At 41.4% G+C, this 23,428-nt stretch overlaps 1 protein-coding gene and 1 pseudogene across 8 annotated transcripts in view; one reads left to right on the top strand and one right to left on the bottom strand.

The window, feature by feature from the left end:
* Positions 1-19,326, bottom strand: part of MDM2 (MDM2 proto-oncogene) — a 37,392-nt gene extending 18,066 nt beyond the window's left edge. For 2 of the 8 annotated variants that reach the window (XR_008670101.2, XM_055357019.2), the window contains exons 1-8: positions 18,826-19,296; positions 18,021-18,105; positions 13,688-13,762; positions 11,608-11,700; positions 10,383-10,516; positions 6,949-6,998; positions 2,880-2,947; positions 2,661-2,757 (exon numbers count right to left, since the gene is read on the bottom strand). Coding sequence is in view for 7 of the 8 variants with exons in the window: in XM_055357019.2 (XP_055212994.1) it covers positions 2,661-2,757; positions 2,880-2,947; positions 6,949-6,998; positions 10,383-10,516; positions 11,608-11,700; positions 13,688-13,762; positions 18,021-18,105; positions 18,826-18,839 (616 nt within the window). In the remaining variant the exon portion in view is untranslated. Of the gene's footprint in view, positions 1-2,660; positions 2,758-2,879; positions 2,948-6,948; positions 6,999-10,382; positions 10,517-11,607; positions 11,701-12,627; positions 12,715-13,687; positions 13,763-18,020; positions 18,106-18,226; positions 18,556-18,825 lie in introns of those variants that run through there. The other 6 variants (XM_063694660.1, XM_055357020.2, XM_063694661.1 and 3 more) reach the window with 6 other exon arrangements.
* Positions 19,327-20,469: 1,143 nt separating this feature from the next.
* Positions 20,470-22,826, top strand: LOC129525674 (SUZ domain-containing protein 1-like; annotated as a pseudogene).
* Positions 22,827-23,428: the final 602 nt, after the last annotated feature.

Here is a 23,428-nt window from a genome sequence, read left to right as displayed (position 1 = left end):
TGAGTCATGTACTTGAGTAATAGAAAAAAAAAACTCTTACCTCCTAGGGATCAAAGAAATGCAAAGTGAAATGATATCATTTTTCACCCATGAGAATGACAAAAATTAAAATGAGATAGTATCAAAGATTTGAGAAAGGACTTTTTTTATCATTTTTTTGAGACAAAGTCTCACTCTTGTCCCCCAGGCTGGAGTACAATGGCACAATCTCAGCTCACTGCAACCTCCACCTCCTGGGTTCAAGCAATTCTCCTGCCTCAGCCTCCTGAATAGCTGGGACTACAGGTGCCCACCACTGTGCCCGGCTAATTTTTTTTGTATTTTTAGTAGAGACGCGGTTTCACCGTGTTAGCCAGGATGGTCTCGATCTCCTGACCTCGTGATCCTCCCTCCTCGGCCTCCCAAGGTGCTGGGATTACAGGCGTGAGCCACTGCACCTGGCCGGGATTTTTATGTTTTATCTAGATCACAAGTTCTGCACGTGAGTTCTTAATCATGTTTGTGTTCCCTATTTTTAAAAAGGTGATCTTGGCCGGGCTGCAATTATAAATAATGCTGTAATTAGTATCTCTACATATAAATCTTTGAATTTTTCATTACATCCTTAGGATAGATTCCTAGAAATGGAGTTACTAGGATAATGTTAAGAACTCCAAGACTTTTTTTTCTTTTTTTTTTTTTTTTTGAGATGGAGTCTCACTCTGTACCCCAGGCTGGAGTGCAGTGGTGCGATCTCGGTTCACTGCAACCTCCACCTCCCAGCTTCAAGCGATTCTCCTGCCTCAGCCTCCCAAGTAGCTGGGATTACAGGCGCCTGCCACCCCACCTGGCTAATTTTTGTATTTTTAATAGAGATGGGGTTTCACCATGTTGGCCAGGTTGGTCTCGAACTCTTAACCTCAAGAGATCCACCCGCTTCGGCCTTCCAAAGTGCTGGGATTACAGGTGTGAGCCACCGCACCAGGCCATCTAAGCTTTTTTACAATCCGAAATATTTAATCAATTTTTACCCACTTTTACCAATTTACAGACCAACAGTTTATCAGTGCTAATACACAAGTTATTAGCACTGATGAGTAAGGATGAGTAAAAATTTTATTTTTACTAATTTGATAGATCAAAAGGACACCCTTTTGGCATTTTTTACTATCTGTAAAGCTAAAAATCACCAAAATTCACCCTCTCTCCATATTTATTAGTCATTTGTATTTACTGTGAGAAATTTTTGTGAACTGTCTGCCCTTTTTGCTATTTGAAGTTTTAATGTTTTCCTTATTGATTTGGGAAGACTTTTTATGTAATACAGATATTAACAGTCAAATTTAAAGTGACTATCTTTCAAATATGTTGTATTCTATTTTTCATTTAACTTTTAAACTCATTTGAAATTCATTTTGGCATAAGGTACAGATCTAACTTCACCTTTTCCCCAGGTAACTACCATTTGTTCTAGTTCCACCTCTGCCCTAGACACCTCTGCCCTTCCTGTCTTCTGCCCGCATGTACGAGATTCTGGTCTGGGTTCATTTATTCTGTTTCACTGATCTGACATTCTCTTTCATCTGAATCATACGGTCTTAGTTACTGCGACTTCCTCAGGCAACAGCCTTCTCCTCTACTAACTGTTCTCAACTATTTTCTCTCTGTCAACTATTTTCTCTCTCTCCTTTTTTTTTTTAGACAGTCTCACTGTGTCGCCCAGGCGGAGTGCAGTGGCGTGATCTCGGCTCACTGTAAGCTCTGCCTCCCCGGTTCATGCCATTCTCCTGCCTCAGCCTCCCGAGTAGCTGGGACTACAGGCACCCGCCACCACATCCAGCTAATTTTTTGTATTTTTAGTAGAGATGGGGTTTCACCATGTTAGACAGGATGGTCTCGATCTCCTGACCTCGTGATCCACCCGCCTCGGCCTCCCAAAGTGCTGGGATTACAGGCGTGAGCCAGTGCGCCCGGCCCTTATCTCTTCATTTCTAAAATGCTATTTACTTTCTGTTTTAAAACTCATAGGTATGTACTACCATTTATGAAAAATAACAATTTAAAAATTTAACTGTTAAGGTGACTAAGAATAATGGTGAAAATAGAGTTTATATGCCTGTCTCCTATTATCTTTCTTTTTAGACGAAGTCTCACACGGTTACCCAGGCTGGAGTGCAAGTGGCGCAATTTCGGCTCACTGTAACTTCTACCTCCCGGGTTGAAGTGATTCTCCTTCCTCAACCTCCTGAGTAGCTGGATTACAAGTGTGCGCCACCAGGCCCAGCTACTTTTTGTATTTTTTTTTAGTAGAGATGGGGTTTCACCACGTTGGTCAGGCTGGTCTCGAACTCCTGACCTCGTGATCCGCCAGCCTCGGCCTCCCAAAGTGCTGGGATTACAGGCGTGAGCCACCACACCCCAGCCACCTCCTACTATCTTAACAGAGAGTTGGCTAACTATAAACTCCAGTGGGGCACAGTAAACTGTGCCTGCTGTAGTCAGCCAGAAAAATATTGCTAAATAAGCAATTTGTAAATCAAAATCAAGAATGAAAAAAACTCAGAGGTTAATTCATCTCAACCAAAAAAAGGGAACAATTTAATTAAGTCTAAAAGCACTAATTTCATTAGAGAAAGTACCAAAAAGCTGTGTGAATGCGTCAAATAAATATTCATATATACCTGTCTCACTAATTGCTCTCCTTCTAGATGAGGTAGATGGTCTAGAAACCAAATGTGAAGATGAAGGTTTCTCTTCCTGAAGCTCTTGTACAAGGTCCTAAGCATTTAGGAAAAAAATAAAATACAACAAACTTAACAACCAGTAAGCTAACTTGTTGTAAATAACCTTTCCAATTTGCAAATAATATTACATTAGAATGAGAAATTTACTTAGATTACCTTTTGATCACTCCCACCTTCAAGGTGACACCTGTTCTCACTCACAGATGTACCTGAGTCCGATGATTCTGAGAGAAAAGAAAAAGGATCAGAAACTTGGTGGTGGGCGGGGGCGGCGGGGGGAGAGGGGGCGCTACTCAGTAGATATGCTATCAGTCTAACACAAACCCTTATGCAATTTAACCTTTCAATAAACATTAAACATGTATTTTCCAGGTGGCACCCTCATACTAAATGTTGCAGATGTAAATAAAATAATTCAACTTTAATGTAGAAGAGTAAAGTATAATCAAGACATTAAAAGACTGTTAGATAAATTAGCAGAGAGACAGGAGAGTCATTATTTTGGTAGGGACAGGGAGTGTCTGAGAAACAAAGAATCAGGAAATATTTTGTAGGACAATGTGAAAATAGGGCTAGGAAAGGCCATTCCAGACCAAGAAAACGCCATGTGAAAAAGTATCCAAAAGCAAACTAACAGTTCCTGTTGCAGGACACCACAAGCAGTTCATTATTACTGGAATGTAGGCAGGTTCAGACTGTAAAGGATCCTGTGGTCTAGACAAAGCAGGACTCATGCTGTCATTCCCTTATCACTGCATTCTTCCCCACAGATACTTCAGAATCTTCCCTAATGCGATGTTGCAGCCACTCACCATTAAAAAGGATTTTTGTCCAAGAAATGAAACTGATTTCTAGCTCACAGAAAATATTACATCCAGAGAGCAATAATGAACCCCTAAATGGTAATTTTAAGCAGAAGAGTGACAAATCACTCTAGCAAAACTTAAGAAAAAGAGGGCAGAGGCAGGAAAACCAGTATTAGACAACTGCAATAATACAAACTAAAAACTATTAAAGCCTAAACTAAGGCATGGAAGACAAATTCCAGAGAAATTAAATAGGTAAAAACCAACAAGACCTGGTATTTGATATAGAAGGCAAGGAAGAAAGGAGTTAAGATGATTCCAAGATTCTAACTTGGGTGAATAAATGAGTGGTACCATTCACTAAAAGAGAAACTTTAGAAAGATAAACAGATTGGATGGGAAGATAACAAACAGTTATTCAGGCACATAGGTTTCATTTGTAGTTGGATATACAGACTTTGAGCTCAAAAGTCAAAGTTTCAGATTTGGGATATACAGACAATTATCATCAAATACCCTTTACTACCCCCCTTGGAAACATTTTCATCTTAACAGTGAACTCATGCCTTGACATTAACATTTTGAAATTATGCATTATCATAGATTAATTTTCTCTTTATACTATGGGTAAGGCATTACACTAATTTTCCTAAGTTGTACATAATAGGTTATATTGTCTAGGAATTTTGGATTAGTATAAACAGATGCTACAAAAAAGATGTAATAAAAAGGAAGCCCTAGGCTGGGTGGGTGCAGTGGCTCACGCCTGTAATCCCAGCACTTTGGGAGGCCAAGGTGGGAGGATCACCTGAGGTCAGGAGTTTGAGACCAGCCTGGTCAACATGGTGAAACCCTTTCTCTACTAAAAATACAAAAATTAACCGGACGTGGTGGCAGGCGCCTGTAATCCCACCTACTCGGGAGGCTGAGGAAGGAGAATCACTTAAACCCGGGAAGCAGAGGTTGCAGTGATCCGAGATCGCACCACTGCACTCCAGCTTGGGTGACAGAGTGAGACTCCATCTCAAAAAAAAAAAAAAAAAAAAAGTGACAAAGTTGAGAACATGGAATAGGAGTTCTGAAGTTAATTCTACTGATATCTAAACCAAACTCAGACTGCAAATAAGTAATTTGTAAGTTTCCATCTCAATAATACAATTTTTCTAGTAATGTGCCAAAGTTTATTTAAACAAATGAAGGAATGAATACATCAGGGATACATACTTCAGAAAACTCAAACTACTACTACAAATACTACAATTGTATATTTAGCTATCACACAATTTCTTAAAGAGCTTTAAAACAACAGGTATACATATGTAACCAACCTGCACATTGTACACATGTACCCTAAAACTTAAAGTATAATAATAATTTTAAAAAAAAGGAAATAAAAAGGATACAATCTAAAGCTCAAAAAAAAAAAAAAAGAGCTTTAAAATAATAAAATGCCAAATCATCAGCCTAATAACTACTTTTATTTTGGGATAAAATGGAGATACTTTTCTGGGCTTTAAATCCTAACTTTGGAAGAATAAGTATTCAATTCAACACATTTATTAAATACCATATTAATAAAACACTATAGTGTGTGATGCACAATGCAAACCTGAATAGGACACAGGTAACAAAAATATAAACAAGTACAACAGCCAGACGCAGTGGCTCATGCCTGTAACCCCTAAACTTTGGGAGGCCGAGGCGAGAATATCTCTTGAGCTCAGGTCAAGACTAGCCTGGGCAACATAGCAACACCGTCTCTACCAAACATACAGAAAAATTAGCCAGGCGTGGTGGAGCACATCTGTAGTCCCAGCAACTTGGGAGGCTGAGGGGGAGGATCATTTGAGCCCCGGAGGTGGAGGATGCAGTGAGCCAAGATTACCACTGCACTTCAAGCAGGGTGACAGAGTGAGAGCCCATCTCAAAAACAAACAAAAAAACCCACAAGTAAAACAAAGCAATTTTACAATAAAATCTGAATATGGAATAGAGGAAGTACAAGGGAGTGGTCAATTCATTCTAGGAACTAAACAAGCTCCTGAGAGGTGTTTTTTTTTTTTTTTTTTTGTCTTTTTTAAGAGATGAGGTCTTGCTCTGTCACCTGGACTGGATGGCATGATCACAGTTCACTACAGTCCTGACCTCCCAGGCTCAAAAAATCCTCCTGCCTCAGCCTCCTGAGTAGCTAGGACTACAGGCATGCACCACTATACCAAGCTGATTTTTGTAGTTTTTGCAGAGTTAGGATTTTGCCATGCTGCCCAGGCTGGTCTTGAACATCTCAGCTCAAGTGATCCTCCTGCCTTAGCCTCCTAAAGTGCTGGAATTATAGGCATGAGCCATCACACCTGGCCTAAGAGCATTTCTTAACCGTAGTTCGAGGATGGGCTTTAGGAGCAGTGTAGTGTATTAGAGACAGCTCTAAGCGGCACTCAAAAGCAAACTGTGAGACCGGGTGCAGTGGCTCATACCTGTAATCCCAGCACTTTGGAAGGCCGAGGCAGGCAGATCACAAGGTCAGGAGTTCGAGACCAGCCTGGCCAACATGCTGAAACCCCCTCTCTACTAAAAATACAAAAATTAGCCGGGCGTGGTGGCATACGCCTGTAGTCCCAGCTACTCGGGAGGCTGAGGCAGAAGAATTGCTTGAACCTGGGAGGCGGAGGTTGCAGTGAGCCGAGATCATGCCACTACACTCCAGCCTGAGTGACAGAGCAAGATTCCTTCTCAAAAAAAAAAAAAAAAGCAAACTGTGTACATCTCTTCCCAACTCCATGTTTTTAGCCTTCAAATGAGAGTATTATACTATGGAAGTCAGCAAGCACATAAATCAGGGCTTTTCTCATGGAAAGTAGGTTGTAAAACACTTATTGACTTATCCATGTATATATACATGTGCATCTTTCTGGAACAAGAACCCAATGCTTTTATCAGCTTATTAAAGAGAGATGTGACCCAAAAATAACCAGTTAAGAAACGGAAGTAGGAACATAAAATTCCACTTCTACAAATTGGTAAACAAAATTTTGTCTATAACCAAAGAAAAAGACCCATCCTTCATCCTTACACATGGTCCTACCTAGGTAACAATATTATTTCCCAAAGCCTTTCAATACATTTTCAAGGTAGATCACTCCTAAACAGGAGCTTTTGAAATTACAGACCTTTCAAAACAAATCCTAACTCTGATATCCCAAGTCTTAAATTGATCTAACAGGATATTTAACTTTACATTAGAACCTCAGTATGTGGTTTTAGTTCATATGTACTTCTAATAAATTTATCATACTTTTATTACAATATTTAATTAAAGCAACTTTTAAAGAGAATCACAATTATAAAACATATGCACATAAACAAAAATGTCTTTAAAATGTTTTTATGGTATTTATCCATGATGCTCAAAATTAACTTACCCTGCTGATTGACTACTACCAAGTTCCTGTAGATCATGGTATATATTTTCCTTGTAGACAGAAAAAAAAAAAAATAACAAGAGATGTACATTTTAGAATAAAAATTTGTATTAAGCTGGATCTAACCAGACTTCTACATACATACTTAGTATGAACTACTGCACACATTCAAAACCAAATTTATCATTGGCAAGCTTGTAGGCACTTAAAAGCACAATAATTAGTAGCACAATGATTACATACAGCTACTTTTAATAATTACTAAAGTCTCTCTAGCTGAAAGATTTCACACTACCAATTCCTGAAATGTGCTTTGTTTGGACTTTACCAGAAGACCCCAAAAAAATGAGTATGCAAGCAGGAAGAGGTTGAACATACTTATTTTCAAACAGGAATGTTTTTAGCTCCGTGCTTAGTAGCAAACTGCCAAAAAAAAGCACTGAGTTATGCAAAATCCATTAAATACAAACTGCCAAAAAAACTATTGAGTTACGCAAAATCCATTAAATAGGAATTTGATTATAATCTTGACTTTCATCAAGCTTCAACTTCCTTTCTTGATCTTAAAACGTATTAACAGAGGCCGGGCGCGGTGGCTCACAGACACCTGTAATCCCAGCACTTCGGAAGGCCGACTCCGGCGGATCACCCGAGGCCTGGAGTTCAAGACCAGCCTGACCAACATGGAGAAACCCCATCTCTACTAAAAATAAAAAATTAGCTGGGCATGGTGGCGCATGCCTGTAATCCCAGCTACTCAGGAGACTGAGGCGGGAGAATCACTTAAACCCGGGAGGCAGAGGTTGCGGTGAGCCAAGATCACGCCATTGCACTCCAGCCTGGGCAACAAGAGCAAAACTCGGACTCAGGGAAGAAAAAAAAAGAAACTTATTAACAGATAAAGCAGTACTCATTCATTCAATAAATACAGACTGAAAACCTACCATGTACCAGTCACTGGTACTATGTACCAGACACGGGGGAAAACAAAGAATGAAACAGAAATGTATATGCCCTCATGAAGTTTATATCCTAACAGGAGGATAATTCATTTACCCCAGTATTCGTTGATGTCACAATGGATTTTTCCTTTTGTTTTTAAACTAAGGATTTAAGAGAGTGTTTGTCACAAAATATTGTTCCTCACTCAATATTAAGAGGAAATATGAATCCCAACTATCTTTTTTCATCCTGGGAATAAGGATACAGCAACCTAAACCCACAATATTTTTAATTCATATCCTTTTCAAGTCAGTAATTTCTCCTATTTCTTATCTCTCAACATTTAGAATTCAAGTCCAAGGAAATCATACTTCCAAACATTATCCGAAGATTCAATATTCAGACCAGGCACAGTGGCTCACGTCTGTAATCCCAGCACTTTGGGAGGCCAAGACAGGCAGATCACTTGAAGTCAGGAGTTCGAGACCAGCCTGGCCAACATGGCAAAACCCCGTCTCTACTAAAAATACAAAAAATTAGCTGGTCATAGTAGTGTGCACCTGTAATCCCAGCTACTCAGGAGGCTGAGGCAAGAGAATCGCTTGAACCCAGGAGGCAGAGGTTGCAGCCTGGGCAACAGAGCAAGACTTCATCTCAAAAAAAAAAAAAAAAAAAAAAAATAGAAGATTCAATATTCAATAGGTAAAGAAATCACCAATATACCAATATAGTTATTTTTAAAATTTATAAAATTAAACCACATATACCAAGGCCACGTATAAAATGACAACATATATGGATATTAAACAGAAGTGACTCATCAATAAAAAATGATAATTATACATATATTTATAATATATATAATTATATGTATATTATAATATATAATATACAAATTATAATACAAATTAAGAAGCTAGATGAAATTTAAATATAGTACTATATTCATAACTAGGTTAAAACACAGTTGCACATAATACACAAATGACTGCTAAAAATACCTTTTGTTAACAAACTACAGTCCTTTTTTTCCCTCTACTTTTCTTAGTTTTCTGTCATCTCCTAATGTTCAATAATAATATATACTATGTTTACAATAATAAGGTTGTTTTAAAGTTACAAAATCCCTTGCTCAGCTGAGGAAGTTATGTTTTTTAATAAAATAAAATCCCATTTAATTATCTTTTCAGCTATACTATTGAGCATTAAATACTAGCAGAAGCTAGTTAATTGTCTCAGGTGAACGTATTCATTCCATTTATTAATGTAATGAATGCTAAGGCTCAACACAGATTGCCTGTGCTAAACCAAATGTGACAAAGAATTCCAAATGTAGGCCAGGTGTGGTTGCTCACATCTGTAATCCCAGCACTTTGGGAGGCCATGGCAGGTGGATTACCCAAGGTTAGGAGCTCAAGACCAGCCTGGTCAACATCGTGAAACCCTGTCTCTACTAAAAATACAAAAATTAGGCATGGCAGCAGGCACCTGTAATTCCAGCTACTCGGGAAGCCGAGGCAGGAGAATTACTTGAACCCAGGAGACGGAGGTTGCAGTGAGCCAAGATCATGCCACTGCACTCCAGCCTGGGCCATAGAGCAAGACTCCCTCTCAAAACAAACAAACAAACAAACAAACAAAAGAATAATTTTAGAAAAATATATATTAAAAAAAATTTTTTTTTCAGATGCAGTTTTGCTCGTTGCCCAGGCTGGAGTGCAGTGGCGCGATCTCGGCTCACCTCAACCACAACCTCCACCTACCTGGTTCAAGTGATTCTACTGCCTCAGCCTCCCAAGTAGCTGGAATTACAGGCATGAGCCACCACACCCAGCTAATTTTGTATTTTTAGTAGAGACAGGGTTTCTCCATGTTGGTCAGGCTGGTCTCCAACTCCCAACCTCAGGTGATCCACCCGCCTTGACCTCTCAAAGTGCTGGGATTACAGGTGTGAGCCACCGCACCAGGCCTATTTCTAGAAATATTACCTGGGTTAAATTCTGCTGGTTAAGTGCCATAATGATAGGTGACAATGAAAATGATCTCCAAAATAACTAAGGCTCAAATGTAAGCCTTTACCACTTGGTGGTATACTGTTTCTGGAATAAAAAGTTATAATAGCTACAGCTAATACTTGAATGCTTTGTATGTGCCCAAAACTACGCTTTTTTATACAATGTCTCTCTTCAAGAGCTTTAACCTCCACATGAAGTATTTAATTATCCCTATTTTATAAATGGGGAAACAGGTTTAAAAAGGTTAATTTATCTAGTCACAAAACTAGTAAATGACTGGGCTAGGTTTCAAACACTGGTTTATAAGATGCCAGAGCTCAGGTTCTCAAATAATATGCCACAGAGCTAAAAAATTAAGTTTCAGCATGTCTTTAATATGTTTCAACAGTTTTTCTCTGACAAAAGTGAATGAGGGTAGAGGTGAACTGAAATGTTAGCCCAGATGGCTTTTTACAATGGACTAAACTGAAGAATTACCTGTGCTCTTTCACAGAGAAGCTTGGCACGCCAAACAAATCTCCTAGAAGATCATTTGAACAATATACAATATGTTGTTGCTTCTCATCATATAATCGTTTAGTCATAATATACTGGCCAAGATAAAAAAGAACCTGAAATACAAATATGATTTCTGAGCATTAAAGAAAACTAAATGTTAGTTGTAAATACATTTAATAATATCCTATTTATCTGAATAGGGGTAAACAACCAGAAACCATATCCACAACTATGTAGAACAACAACCATTTTGTACTTAGAAGCTACTTTTGGCTGGGCGCAGTGGCTCACACCTGTAATCCCAGTACTTCGGGAGGCCGAAGCGGATGGATCACGAGGTCAGGAGATAAAGACCATCCTGGTCCCATCTCTACTAAAAATACAAAAATTAGCCAGGCATGGTGGCAGACACCTGTAATCCCAGCTATTAGGGAGGCTGAGGCAGAAGAACTGCTTGAACCCGGGAGGTGGAGGCTGCAGTGAGCCGAGATTGCGCCACTGCACTCCGGCTTAAGCAACAGAGTGAGACTTCATCTCAAAAAAAAAAAAAAAAAAAAAAAAAAAAAAGCTACTTTTAAGCCTTTTCCATTTAATTTGACAGAAGCAGAAATAACTGCTTCTCTATTTACTTAAGTAAACCTTAAAATGTGAGGTTTTTTTCCTCGTAGACTTTAACTCTGACCAGATACTTAGATACTAACATATTAGGAAGGGAAAAGGCAGCAAAATAAAAAACTGATAGCCAAAAAAGTTGCAGAAACAAAAATCAACTAAAATATGGCAGTGGTCTGGAGCCACTTAGTAAATAGTCATAAATACTATAAACCTCAATAGCCTCTGAGGTCACCAGAGGAGGAAGACAGAAAAACAATCTATCAATGACAGCTACAAAACAGTTTGAGAGAATTCTGAGAATGAAATAAACCCTCTGAGGTATCAATTTACTCCATATTATGATAAATAATCAAAATAATGACTTTGAACCATTAATAAAAGTTAAATTATATTCCCTGTGCTGCATTAAGAAGTTGGCAATACATTTTTAAGATATCCAGATATAAACCTATTAACAACTACCTAAATACATATGGCATTTTACAGTTTACAATGTACTTTTATAAGTATTATCTCATTCTGATATTTCATAAGATTATTATCACTGTATTAGAAATGAAGAAATTGCGTTGGGCACAGTGGCTCACACCTGTAAATCTAGCACTTTAGGAGGCCGAGGTAAGCAGATCCCTTGAGCCCAGGAGTTCCAGACCAGCCTGGGCAACATAGTGAAACTCCAACTCTACAAAAAAATACAAAAATTAGCCAGGCATAGTGGTACAAGCCTGTAGTCCTAGCTACTGCAGACACTGAGGTGGGAGGATCACCTGAGCCCACGAGGTCCAGGCTGCAGCGAGCAGTGATCATGCCACTGCACTCTAGCCTGGGCAAGAGAGTGAGAAACTGTCACATAAAAAAAAAAAAAAAAGAAGAAACTGGCCCCAGCTCTTCTGACTCTTAATCCAACGCTCTTTTTACTACCCATACTAGCTTTCACTACCTTCCTGTGTGCCCCAGAACAAAGATCCTATAACTGAGAACTATATCAGACAATACATACACTACTGTTACATAGTTTAGCATAAGCATTCTAAGTCTTTATGATGGCCTTGGCTAATTCTCTCATTTCTATCTACTGCTAAATCCATACTTTTTTGTTTCCTTAACTGATTATCCAATGATAATAAGGTCAATCCCAAATTAGCTTTAAAAATACCATTTAACCTGGCCCTTTCCTACAAACACTGTCTTTGGATTTAACTGGCTAAGCAGGCATCGGCCTTAAAGGAATATTCTTATGTGACTGTGGATTGGACAGATTGCTGTCCAGCAGTGGGAAAGGAAAAAGGAAGATAACTTAGATTTATTCTACCAAACATCCTTTAAGGAAGTTTCTAAAAGTATAGCTGGAGAGGAAGAAGAAAAATGGAAGCTCTTCCTGCCCCACTATACCGTTGTAAGAAAGAAACTTAAATGTTTTAAGTAATCTGAGTCCCATAAACTAAGTGGGGGAGAGAGAGAACAGGCATATTTCAATCACACTGAAATTCTGCCTAAGGTGGCTCAATCTGTCACTGAAAATCATGCTTCTGTGCACAAATTTAAAGGTGGGGAATGCATTAAAATGCTGGATCCATTAGATAGAATATATGGTCATGAATCAGCTCACCTCTATCCCAGAAAGATCAGTATACTGTACTCATGTATCTCTAGCGCAGAAGTTCTTAACCTGGGATCCAGGGATGCCCAAGAAGTCCTTGGATAGAATTCAGGGGGTCCATTAATTTGGATGGGAAAAAAAAATTCTATCCTTATTTTCACAAACTTCTAACTAGAATTTAGCTTTTCCTTCGATTATAAATGTAGGCAACAAATCACAACAGTATTAATACCTGTGATTTCATCACCAACAAAAATCAGAGGTGTTTTCCTATCATACTGTACTTATGGCAAACATTTCAAAATATGACTTATATTCCTCACTATATCAAGATAATATTTATTGGCCAGGCATGGTGGCTCATGCCTATAATCCCAGCATTTTGGGAGGCCAAGGCAACTGGATCACCTGAGACTAGGAGTTCAAGACCAGCCTGGCCAACACGGAGAAACCCCATCTCTACTAAAAAGACAAAAAATTAGCCAGGCGTGGTGGCAGGTGCCTATAATCCCAGCTACTTGGAAGGGTAAGGCAGAAGAAGGGCTTGAATCTAGGAGGCAGAGGTTGCAGTGAGCCGAGATCGTGCCACTGCACTCCAGCTTGGGTGACAGAGAGAGACTTCGTCTCAAAAAACAAAAAAACACTGTATTTATTATATCTTCTTCTAAATCTTAGTATTTATTATGTTAATAACAAAAGCACACATATCACAAACTAGTTTACTATTTTGGTAACCGTATTTTAGTATGTTTCCTTTGTAATTCTATACATTTTATTTCATACATTTAAAAACATGATTCTGGGAAGGAGTCTACCAAAGGGTTGACAGCATAAAATGGTCAAGCACCCTTACGGGGCTTCCATTTATCTGAGTTCCTAGCTGAGAAATGAAACTCGAGTATAATTAGAATTTTCAGCTTTAAAATATAGTCCAAACGACCACAAAATTAAATGTTGCTGCTTAATGAAAAATCCTTCTATATGGCCAATTTCTCCACACAGTCTTGAAAACTTTAAGTATGGCTACATGTAACTAGTGAGATACTACTTATCTCTTGATTCAGCTTACCTCTTTCATAGTATAAGTGTCTTTTTGTGCACCAACAGACTTTAATAACTTCAAAAGCAATGGCTTTGGTCTAACCTATAAAGAGAAAAGAACTGCTATTATACTTCCAAAATTATCCCAGAACTATAGGCTCTGCAGCAAACATATCCATCAAGTTCAATAAAGGGGATTTGGAAAAAATGCTGGGGAGGATCTAATTATTATGCAAGTATCATGGAATCATCAAGTATCAGTTGTGATCACAGATAGTATCCAATCCAAAACAGCAAAGATTACTTTTTCCTTCAGCTATTTATATTACCTGCTTACTGCCTTACAAACAACCATAAATTACTGAGATCCAATGAGCTTACCGTACTGATCCAACGACCTTATTGCAAGCTAACTTAGAGAAAGAGAAATGAATAAATCTTTAGAGTGGGTCCTGTTATCAATCTTCTCTTTCTAAAGATTAGGTTCCTGAAGGCTAGAGAACCTAACTAACTAACCCAAGCTGACAAGGGTAATTAAGAACAGATCAGAGATAACAACCCAGGTCGCTCAACTACAACTCAGCATTTTCTTCCTACTATATCATGCTGCCTCTTAGTTAGTCTACATTTCAAATATCTACTTGACAAACATTTATTGAGCTTCTACTATGCACTGGACAGTGGTAGGTACTGCAAAAGAAATTACAAATAAGACATATGACCTGTATGCAAGGAGCCTGCCAACTAGATTAGGGGTCAATTTTTTTCTGTAAAGAGCCAGACTGTAAGTATTTTAAGCTTTTCATACAAATGGTTCTATCCAAGTAAAAAGCATGGCTACTATGTAAACCAACGGGCATGGTTGCATTCCAGTAAAATTTTCTTTACAGAAAGAAAGGCAGCTGGCTGGGCGAGGTGGCTCATGCCTATAACCCCAGCACTTTGGGAGACAGTGCTAGAGGTTTGCTTGAGGCTAGGTGTTCAAGACCAGCCTGGGCCACACTGAGAGACTCCGCCTCTACAAAAAAAATTTTTAAAAACTAAAACAAAAACAGGTAACAGGCCAAAGTTGGCTGACAGGCTAACATTTGCCTGCCCCCTTATCTAGAGGTTTTACAAATGGTCTTGAGAAAATAATTGTCATGGGGGAGGGGGATGTAATATACTATGCACTTTCTCCCTTCCTTTTGGTTTATCAAAATCTGCAAAACTCAAGTATCTTTACAGCTTGCCACTACCACACAAACTGGTACCTCTGCACCTCTCTTTCATATGCCCCGGTCCTGTGTCTAACTTTAAAATCTGACAGCACCCCCACTGGGGATGCCTTAAAAACAGATTTTTAAAAATTGCCTATTTCCAGCTAATCAATAAAACAAATATTATTTAACAATTGAAAAATTTAAAATACATATAGAATTGAATTATTAATTTTTCTGATCACTTTTTTTTTTAACTGTGCTTACATATGCACTTTACTTTCAGGCTAAAGAATGGACTCTCTCAAAAAAGATTTAAAAATAACCTTTTTTCTCCTGAATTTTTATTATATGCTATATTAGCTTCAAATTAGATAAAATAATTCAAAGTAAAAATCTGTAATGGAAGCCAGGTGCAGTGGCTCAGGTCTGTAATCCCAGCACTTTGGGAGGCCGAGGCAGGCAGATCACCTGAGGTCAGGAGTGTGAGACCAGCCTGGCCAACACAGCGAAACTCCGTCTCTATTAAATATACAAAAATTACCCAGGTGTGGGCCGGGCGCAGTGGCTCACGCCTTTAATCCCAGCACTTTGGGAGGCCAAGACAGGCAGATCACGAGGTCAGAAGTTCAAGACCAGCCTGGACAACATGGTGAAACCCTATCTCTACTAAAAGTACAAAAATTATCCGGGTGTGGAGGTGGGTGCCTGTAATCCCAGCTACTCGGGAGGCTGCGGCAGAATTGCTTGAACCCAGGAAGCAGAGGTTGCAGTGAGCCGAGATCACGCCACTGCACTCCAGCCTGGGCAACAGACCAAGACTCAGTCTCAAAAAAAAAAAAAAAAAATCTGTAATGGAAAGCCATCAGTATATTAGTGACTTAAAAGACATGTATTAATGAGAAAACGGCTATAAAAGATAATAGCATTTGTAATCTTACATTGAAGAACAAAAAGGTAAATTACAGGTGAAGATCTAAATATTTAAAAAATTTAAATCTAGAAGAAAATATAGGAATATATTTGCAAGATCTTGGGACAGGAGAGTTCTTCCAAAGCATGATATGAAATTCAAAAGCCAACAAATTTTACTTCATAGAATTGTTCTCAATGGGGAAAAGACAACATAAAATTAAATGCTACATTAGTAAACAACAAAAGTTAAATATACTTGAAACACATAGAGCTACTCCAATTACTAAGAAAAATTTTAAAAAACTAAAAGGAAAATGGACAAATAAGACTAGGCAAATCCCAGAAGAAATAAACGACTTAACAAAATGGAGGCCTGGTGCAGTGATTCACGCCTGTAATCCCAGCACTTTGGGAGGCCGAGGCAGGCAGATCACCTGAAGTTGGGAGTTCAAGACCAGCCTGACCAATATGGAAAAACCCCATCTCTACTAAAAATACAAAATTAGCTGAGCGTGGTGGCGCATGCCTGTAATCCCAGCTACTCCAGAGGCTGAGGCAAGAGAATCGCTTGAACCCGGGAGGCAGAGGTTGCAATGAGACAAGATCTCGCCATTGCACTCCAGCCTGGGCAACAGGAGTGAAACTCTGTCTCAAAAAAAAAACAAAAACAAAAACAAAAAGGAAAGGTGCCCAGCCTCACCAAGAAACTAGAGAAAAATGAATTTAAACAATGGTACAGTACCTTTTATCAAAAAAATAGTAATAATAATAAAAGAGGCCAGGCGCAGTGACTCACGCCTGTAATCCCAGCACTTTGGGAGGCCGAGGCGGGCGGATCACCAGGTCAGGGGATCGAGATCATCCTGGCTAACATGGTGAAACCCCGTCTCTACTAAAAATACAAAAAATTAGCCCGGTGTGGTGGCGGGCGCCTGTAGTCCCAGCTACTCGGGAGGCTGAGGCAGGGGAATGGCGTGAACCCGGGGAACGGAGATTGCAGTGAGCCGAGATTGTGCCACTGCACTCCAGCCTGGGAGACAGAGCAAGACTCCGCCTCAAAAAATAATAATAATAATAATAATAATTAAAGATTGGTGATATTCAGTATTGGCAGGAGTGAAACTGTTAGAGCCTTTTGGTGAGCAAGTTACCAGTAGCAATCAAATAGTAAAATTGAGAACTCAGGAGTTCTAATTCTATAAAATCTTTTTTTCTTTTTTTTTTTTTTTAGACGGAGTTTCGCTCTTATCACCCAGACTGGAGCGAAATGGCGCAATCTTGGCTCACCGCAACCTCTGCCTCCTGGGTTCAAGCGATTCTCCTGCCCCAGCCTCCTCAGCAGCTGGGATTATAGGCGCGCGCCACCATGCCCGACTAATTTTTGTATTTTTAGTAGAGACAGGTTTTCACCATGTTGGCCAGGCTAGTCTTGAACTCCTCATCTCAGGTGATCGGTCCGCCTTGGCCTCCCAAAGTGATGGGATTACAGGGGTGAGCCACCGCGGCCAGCCTATAATTCTATAAAATCTTTCTTACAGAAATAGTCACACGGGATGCATGTACAAAGCGGCACTATCTGTAATACTCAAAAACAGGAGGCAATTTTTAAAAACCTATCAGTAAAGGCATAAATAATTTTTAAAATGGTATACTCATGCTGTGGAATACTATGCAGCCATTAAAAAGAATTCTGTAGACTTTATTTATTGACAAGGATGCAAGTCACAGAACAACTATAGTTTCATCTTGTTAGTACAACAAACAGGACAATAACATAGATTTAAATTCAAATGTAAATATATGGGTACGCACACAAAAAATCTAAAAGGAAACATGGAGCAAAAAGCCTGGAATTTTCAGGTTTTACTTTAAAATTTCTCTAATGACAAAAATCTTTAAAATAAGCACGAATAATTTTTTTGACTTTTAGAAACCACTTTTAAAAATTAAATACTGGGAGGTCAAAAAGGAAAAAAAAATCAGTCACGTAACAAACGTTAACTTCAACCACGCTTAACAATGTAATGGAACTAATTTTTAAAGCAAATGTGGCAAATGGCTAAAAAAATACTGACCAGTTCTTAACAGTTTTTAACTCCATGAAGTTACGCCAGAGGTAGCACACTTTAAGCTATGCACATACAATTTTATTTACAGTGCCATGCTACAATTGAGGTATACGAAATTTAGTTTATCACTTCATAAAATAAATTATTCTTAAAAGTTACACGAGACAAAAATACTAACCAGGGTCTCTTGTTCCGAAGCTGGAATCTGTGAGGTGGTTACAGCACCATCAGTAGGTACAGACATGTTGGTATTGCACATTTGCCTACAAGGAAAAAAAAGACACTATGAAAACTGGAAATCATGAAACATCTGTGGAAAATACATCATATATAAAGAACATAAACAACAGTTAAAACTAAAGCTACAAGCAAGTCGGTGCTTACCTGGATCAGCAGAGAAAAAGTGGTGTGTGTCCGTGCCCACAGGTCTACCCTCCAATCGCCACTGAACACAGCTGGGAAAATGCATGGTTTAAATAGCTCCAGCTGGAGACAAGTCAGGACTTAACTCCTTTTACTGCAGTTTCGGAACGTGTCTGAACTTGACCAGCTCAAGAGGAAAAGCTGAGTCAACCTGCCCACTGAACCGGCCCAATCCCGCCCAGACTACGCGCAGCGTTCACACTAGTGACCCGACAGGCACCTGCGATCATCCGGACGCACCTCCCGCGCCGAAGCGGCCCCGCAGCCCCCGGCCCACGTGACCTTTACCCTGGACTCCCGCGGAGACCTCCGAACCACCCCCACCCCCACCGCCGCGAGAGCCGTCCGAAATCCCGCCCTCCTCCCTGGCGGCGACTGCCTAGCCCCCGTCCAACAAAACCTCCGCAAAGCCACGTGCCCCGTGCCCCGCGCCCCGCGCCCCGAGCCCCCAGCCACGAACCGCACAAAGGCTGCGAACGGGCAGAGGCTGGGAACCAGCGATAGAGGGGACACCGTCAGAGCCCAGACCCAAAAGTGACCGCTCGCTGCCGGGCCGGTACCTGCTCCTCACCATCCGGGGTTTTCGCACTTGGAGTCGGGGGTCCCTCAAGACTCCCCAGTTTCCTTCACGGGGCGCGCGGAAGCACGACGCCCTGGGCCTCGGGGACCATTCCACTCTCCGGGCCAGGGCACTGGGCGCTCGTACGCACTAATCCGGGGAGGGACGGTGCTCCTGGCTGCGAAAGCAGCAGGATCTCGGTCAGAGGGGTCGCGGCCGCCCCTCGGGCTCGGATTCTTGCTCCATCTTCCCAACACACAGGGCCACACAGGCCCCAGAAGCAGCCAAGCTCGCCGCGGTGCCTCGGTGCGCGCCCCCTACCGCCCGAGGGGAGCGCGCGGGTCGTCGCGGCGCATCCGGGCATTTGTGCGCGCGCACACAACCGGCCCCGCTTCCGCCAATTGGGTCCGGGGCTCGGCCGCACCACCTCTGGGATGATGGAGTGGGGGGTGTCGCCCCGCGGGCGCGGCGGGCTCTGAGGCGGGGTGGGGGTGTTGGCCGCGAGCTGAGAGGGTGGGGCTCGGCCTGGCGCGGAGCCAGCAAGGTTTGGCGCTGCGACACTCCTTTAGCCGTTGCGCTATGTTTGTATTTCTTGTGTTTACACTTCGCGCCCGCGGTGGAAACTGCGACAAATGCGGATCTCCGTGTCGCTGTTACCAAAAAGAAACCAAAATTAACAGCTGTTTAATATATTAAGCCCGCTCCACCAGCCGCTGGAGTTGTACCCAAATGAGTTATTTTAAGGCCTGTTTTTTAAAAAAGATTAAAAATAGCACTTAAGGCAGGCTTATACACCGGTGCATACAGCTGTTCTGGTTGGAGAACGAAGATGCTGGTTACCGTTGGTGGGGAGGGGAGCGGTTACTCCGCGCTTTTAGAATGTTTGGGTTTGGCTGGGCGCGGTGGCTCACGCTTGTAATCCCATCACTTTGGGTAGGCCAAGGCGGGTGGATCACTTGAGGTCAGGAGTTCAAGACCAACCTGGCCAACATGGGAAACGCCGTCTCTACTAAAAACTACAAAAATTAGTCGGGCGTGGTGGCGGTCACCTGTAATCCCAGCTACTCTACTCCGGAGGCTGAGGCAGGACAATCCTGTGAACCCGGGAGGCAGAGGCTGCAGTGAGCCGAGATCATGCCACTGCACTCCAGCCTGGGCGACAGGGCAAGACTCTCAAAAAAACAAAAACAAAGTTTGGGTTTGTTAATCTACACACTCATTATCATTAAAATATATATTTATATATTATGCACTCATTCTGACTCACCTACTTTCCCACAGAGATGTGGCAAAAACGTTTTTGATGCGGTCTCATAAATTGAGGACATAAAGAATTGAGTTAGCTAAACCCAAAAACACAGCCATTGCAAAGAAGGAACACGTTTCTTCTCTGGCCAGTAAGTGATTAGCTCCTTGTGAACAAGGACCTTTTTTTATAAAGTTATATCCTTCCCTTCTGCAGCTTTTTTTTTTTTTATAAAGTTATATCCTTCCCTTCTCCCGCTTCCCAGCCTACCATTCCTTAAACATAGTGGTCACTCAGTTGATTTAAGTTGATTGCCAATATTATTAACTTAAGAGATTTAATATGTGGTTTTTAAAAAGATAATCTCATCTTCATCAGATCATATACAGTGGGGTTTCTAATAGACTCAGTGCTTGACCCTGGATGAAAGAAAATCTCAAGCAGTGAGAAAATGTAAGCATGAAAAGATAAGTGATAGGCTGCGCACGGTGGCTCACGCTTGTAATCCCAGCACTTTGGGAGGCTGAGGTGGGCGGATCACGAGGTTAGGAGTTCGAGACCAGCCTGGCCAAGATGGTGAAACCTTGTCTCTACTAAAAATACAAAAATCAGCCGGGACCCGTGGCGGGCGCCTGTAATCCTAGCCACTTGGGAGGCTGAGGCAGAAGAATCGCTTGATCTCGGGAGGCAGAGGTTGCAGTGAGCGGAGATCATGCCACTGCAGTCCAGCCTGGGTGACAGAGCAAGACTCCATCTCAGAAGAAAAAAAAAAAAAAGAGATAAGTGATAGAGGTTGATATTTGTTAAATATCAAGTGAACAAATGGGTTTGTGCTATAAAAGTTCAGAGACAGAATTAATTGCTTAGTAAATGCTGGAGGCAGTTCACAAAGGCCTCAGAGATCACACATATTTTGTGTCTTGAAAGATGGTGAGACTTAAATGAAAGCAGAGAATATTCCAGACACAAGAAAACTATCAAAAAATACAGAAAGGAAAATATAAGAGGACTGTTTGAGATACAATAAATAAATCCGTTTGACTTGCATGAAAGTCAAGAAGAAGTTTTAAGAACTTGGAGTCTCCTTAAATGCCAAGCAAGGAAATTTGGGCTTTCGACAGAGTAGACATTAGGAGCATAAAAACAAGTGATTTGCTTCAAACTGTATTTTAACAGGACCACCAAGAGTAGATTGAAACTCAGAATAGTCGGGCCGGCTGCCTTCTGGACCGACTTTCCCCCTTCTCATTGGCCTTGTGCTTTGAAAAAATTCTCTTGACAAAATTATTAGAGCAGAAAAAAAAGGCAGAACTAATAAGATTAGTCCTTTTCTAATGGAACCAGAAAAGAAGGGTCAGAAATGAAGGCAGAAGGGAGAAGTGGGGGTTGGGGAGAGAGAGAGAAGCAAAAAGGATTCACTCAAGAACCTGGTATTCAAAACTACATGTACCAGCACTACCACGGCAGTATGACTCAGTGTCCACCTAAAGCATGATGATACTGCTTACCAAAAAAAGTCTGGAGAGAATGAAAAGTTGGGTTAGTTTTAAGTGATGGGTCACAGAACAGAATTCGGTGGTAAAAAGCTTAGGCTGGGAACAGAGCTTGAAACAGCAAAGGAATGAGAGGAACGACCAAAAAGCCAAGGACCATATAGTGATGTCTGAAAAATCAGAATCAAGTAATAATATTGAATACTGCAAAAGTCAGAGAAAATGTGGAAATAAGAAAGCAAGCGATCTGGAAAGTGGGGAGTAAGATGGAATATGAGGAGGTTGCTGAGAGCTGGGAGGAGGCGGCAGACAGCGGGGAAATAGACGTCTGGAAAAAAAACTGAACATCACACAGAGAGCAGGAAATCCAAATCTCCCAAAGTGCCCATTGTGATTCAGGACGATAATTTTCCCCCAGGACCCCCTCCACAGGTCCGCATCCTCAAGAGGCCCACCAGCAACGGTGTGGTCAGCAGCCCGAAGTCCGCTAGCAGGCCCGCCCTTCCAGTCAAGTCCCTGGCACAGTGGGAGGCCGAGTACACCGAGGCCAGGAAGCGGATCCTGGGCAGCGCCAGCCCGAGGAGAAGCAGGAGAAACCCATCCTCGATAGGCCTTCCTCTGATCTTCTTCCCTTCAGGCCAACCAGGATCTCCTAACCCGAAGACAGCAGACAGCCCAATAATGTGATCAGACAGCCTCTGGGTCCTGATGGGTCACACGGCTTCAAACAGCGCAGATAAATGCAGGCAAGAAGAGATGGCGCGACTGCTGCGTCAACGCGTCCTGGGTCGTCCGCCAAGGGTTGCACTGCCATGGCAGACAGCTGGACTTGAGCAGCGGGAACTTGACTTACTTGCCTGGTGATCCCCGTTGCTCCGCCCACTGTGACCTTGAATCCCATGCACTGTGACCTCCCCCCTTCTCCTCCTTCCCACTGTGATTGGCACTTTAACAAGGATTGTCCCAAGTCCCTGGAAAGGGAAAGGGTGAGGGTTAGGAGAAGGTTGGGGGGAACCCACCAATTACTCAGAGTAGAGAGTCAGACAGGGCCAGCAATAGCGGTTTATCATGCTCATTAATTTGGGATTTCAAAACACAAATGAACTCACACCTACCCACCCCCAAGTGCATGTCATCACTTAAAAAGTGAGTTCCATTTGAAAAAAAAGAAAGCAAACTACCTGCTCACTCTAAAAGCAGTTGCTGTTGTTTGTGACTTTGCCATTTAAAAAAATACAGACCAGCTGCTGCTGTTTGCTTGCATCCCACAGTTATCTTGTGTCACTTTGCCCTTTGTTGTGCTTACTTGAAGTTTCTCTAGAGGCAAACTGCTTATTTCTAGTAGCGTTGTTCTTGATACCCAAGAGGTGTTCCAAGAGGTTGAGATACTTTGAGTGTCTTTATATTCTTTGGGACATAAACTCTGCAAACAAGGCTCACACCTGTAATCCCAGCACTGTGGGAGGCCAAGGCTGGAGGATCTATTGAGGCCAAGAGTTTGAGACCAGCCTGAGCAACATGGTGAAACCCTGTCTCTACAAATTGCAAAAAAAATTAGCCAGGCATGGTGGCACTCACCTAAAGTCCTAGCTACTTGGGAGCCAGAGCTGGGAGGATGGCTTGAGCCCGGATAGGTTGTGGTGTGATCCTGCCACTGCACTCCAGCCTATGTGACAGAGTGAGACCATGTCTCAAGGGAAAAAAAAAAAGTTACAACAGACTTATCTTGACCCAAGGGCCACTTCGTACTTGTATTTATTAGTCATAACTAATCTTTTGTCTTTTTTTTTTTTTTGAGACATAGTCTCACTCTGTCACCCAGGTTGGAGTGCAGTGGCACGATCTCAGCTCACTGCAGCCTCCAC

This window comes from Gorilla gorilla, chromosome 10, assembly GCF_029281585.2.
Source record: "Gorilla gorilla gorilla isolate KB3781 chromosome 10, NHGRI_mGorGor1-v2.1_pri, whole genome shotgun sequence".
NCBI lineage: Eukaryota > Metazoa > Chordata > Mammalia > Primates > Hominidae > Gorilla > Gorilla gorilla.
The sequence above is the reverse complement of the archived record's forward strand: the minus strand, read 5'-3'. Positions and strand labels throughout refer to the sequence as shown.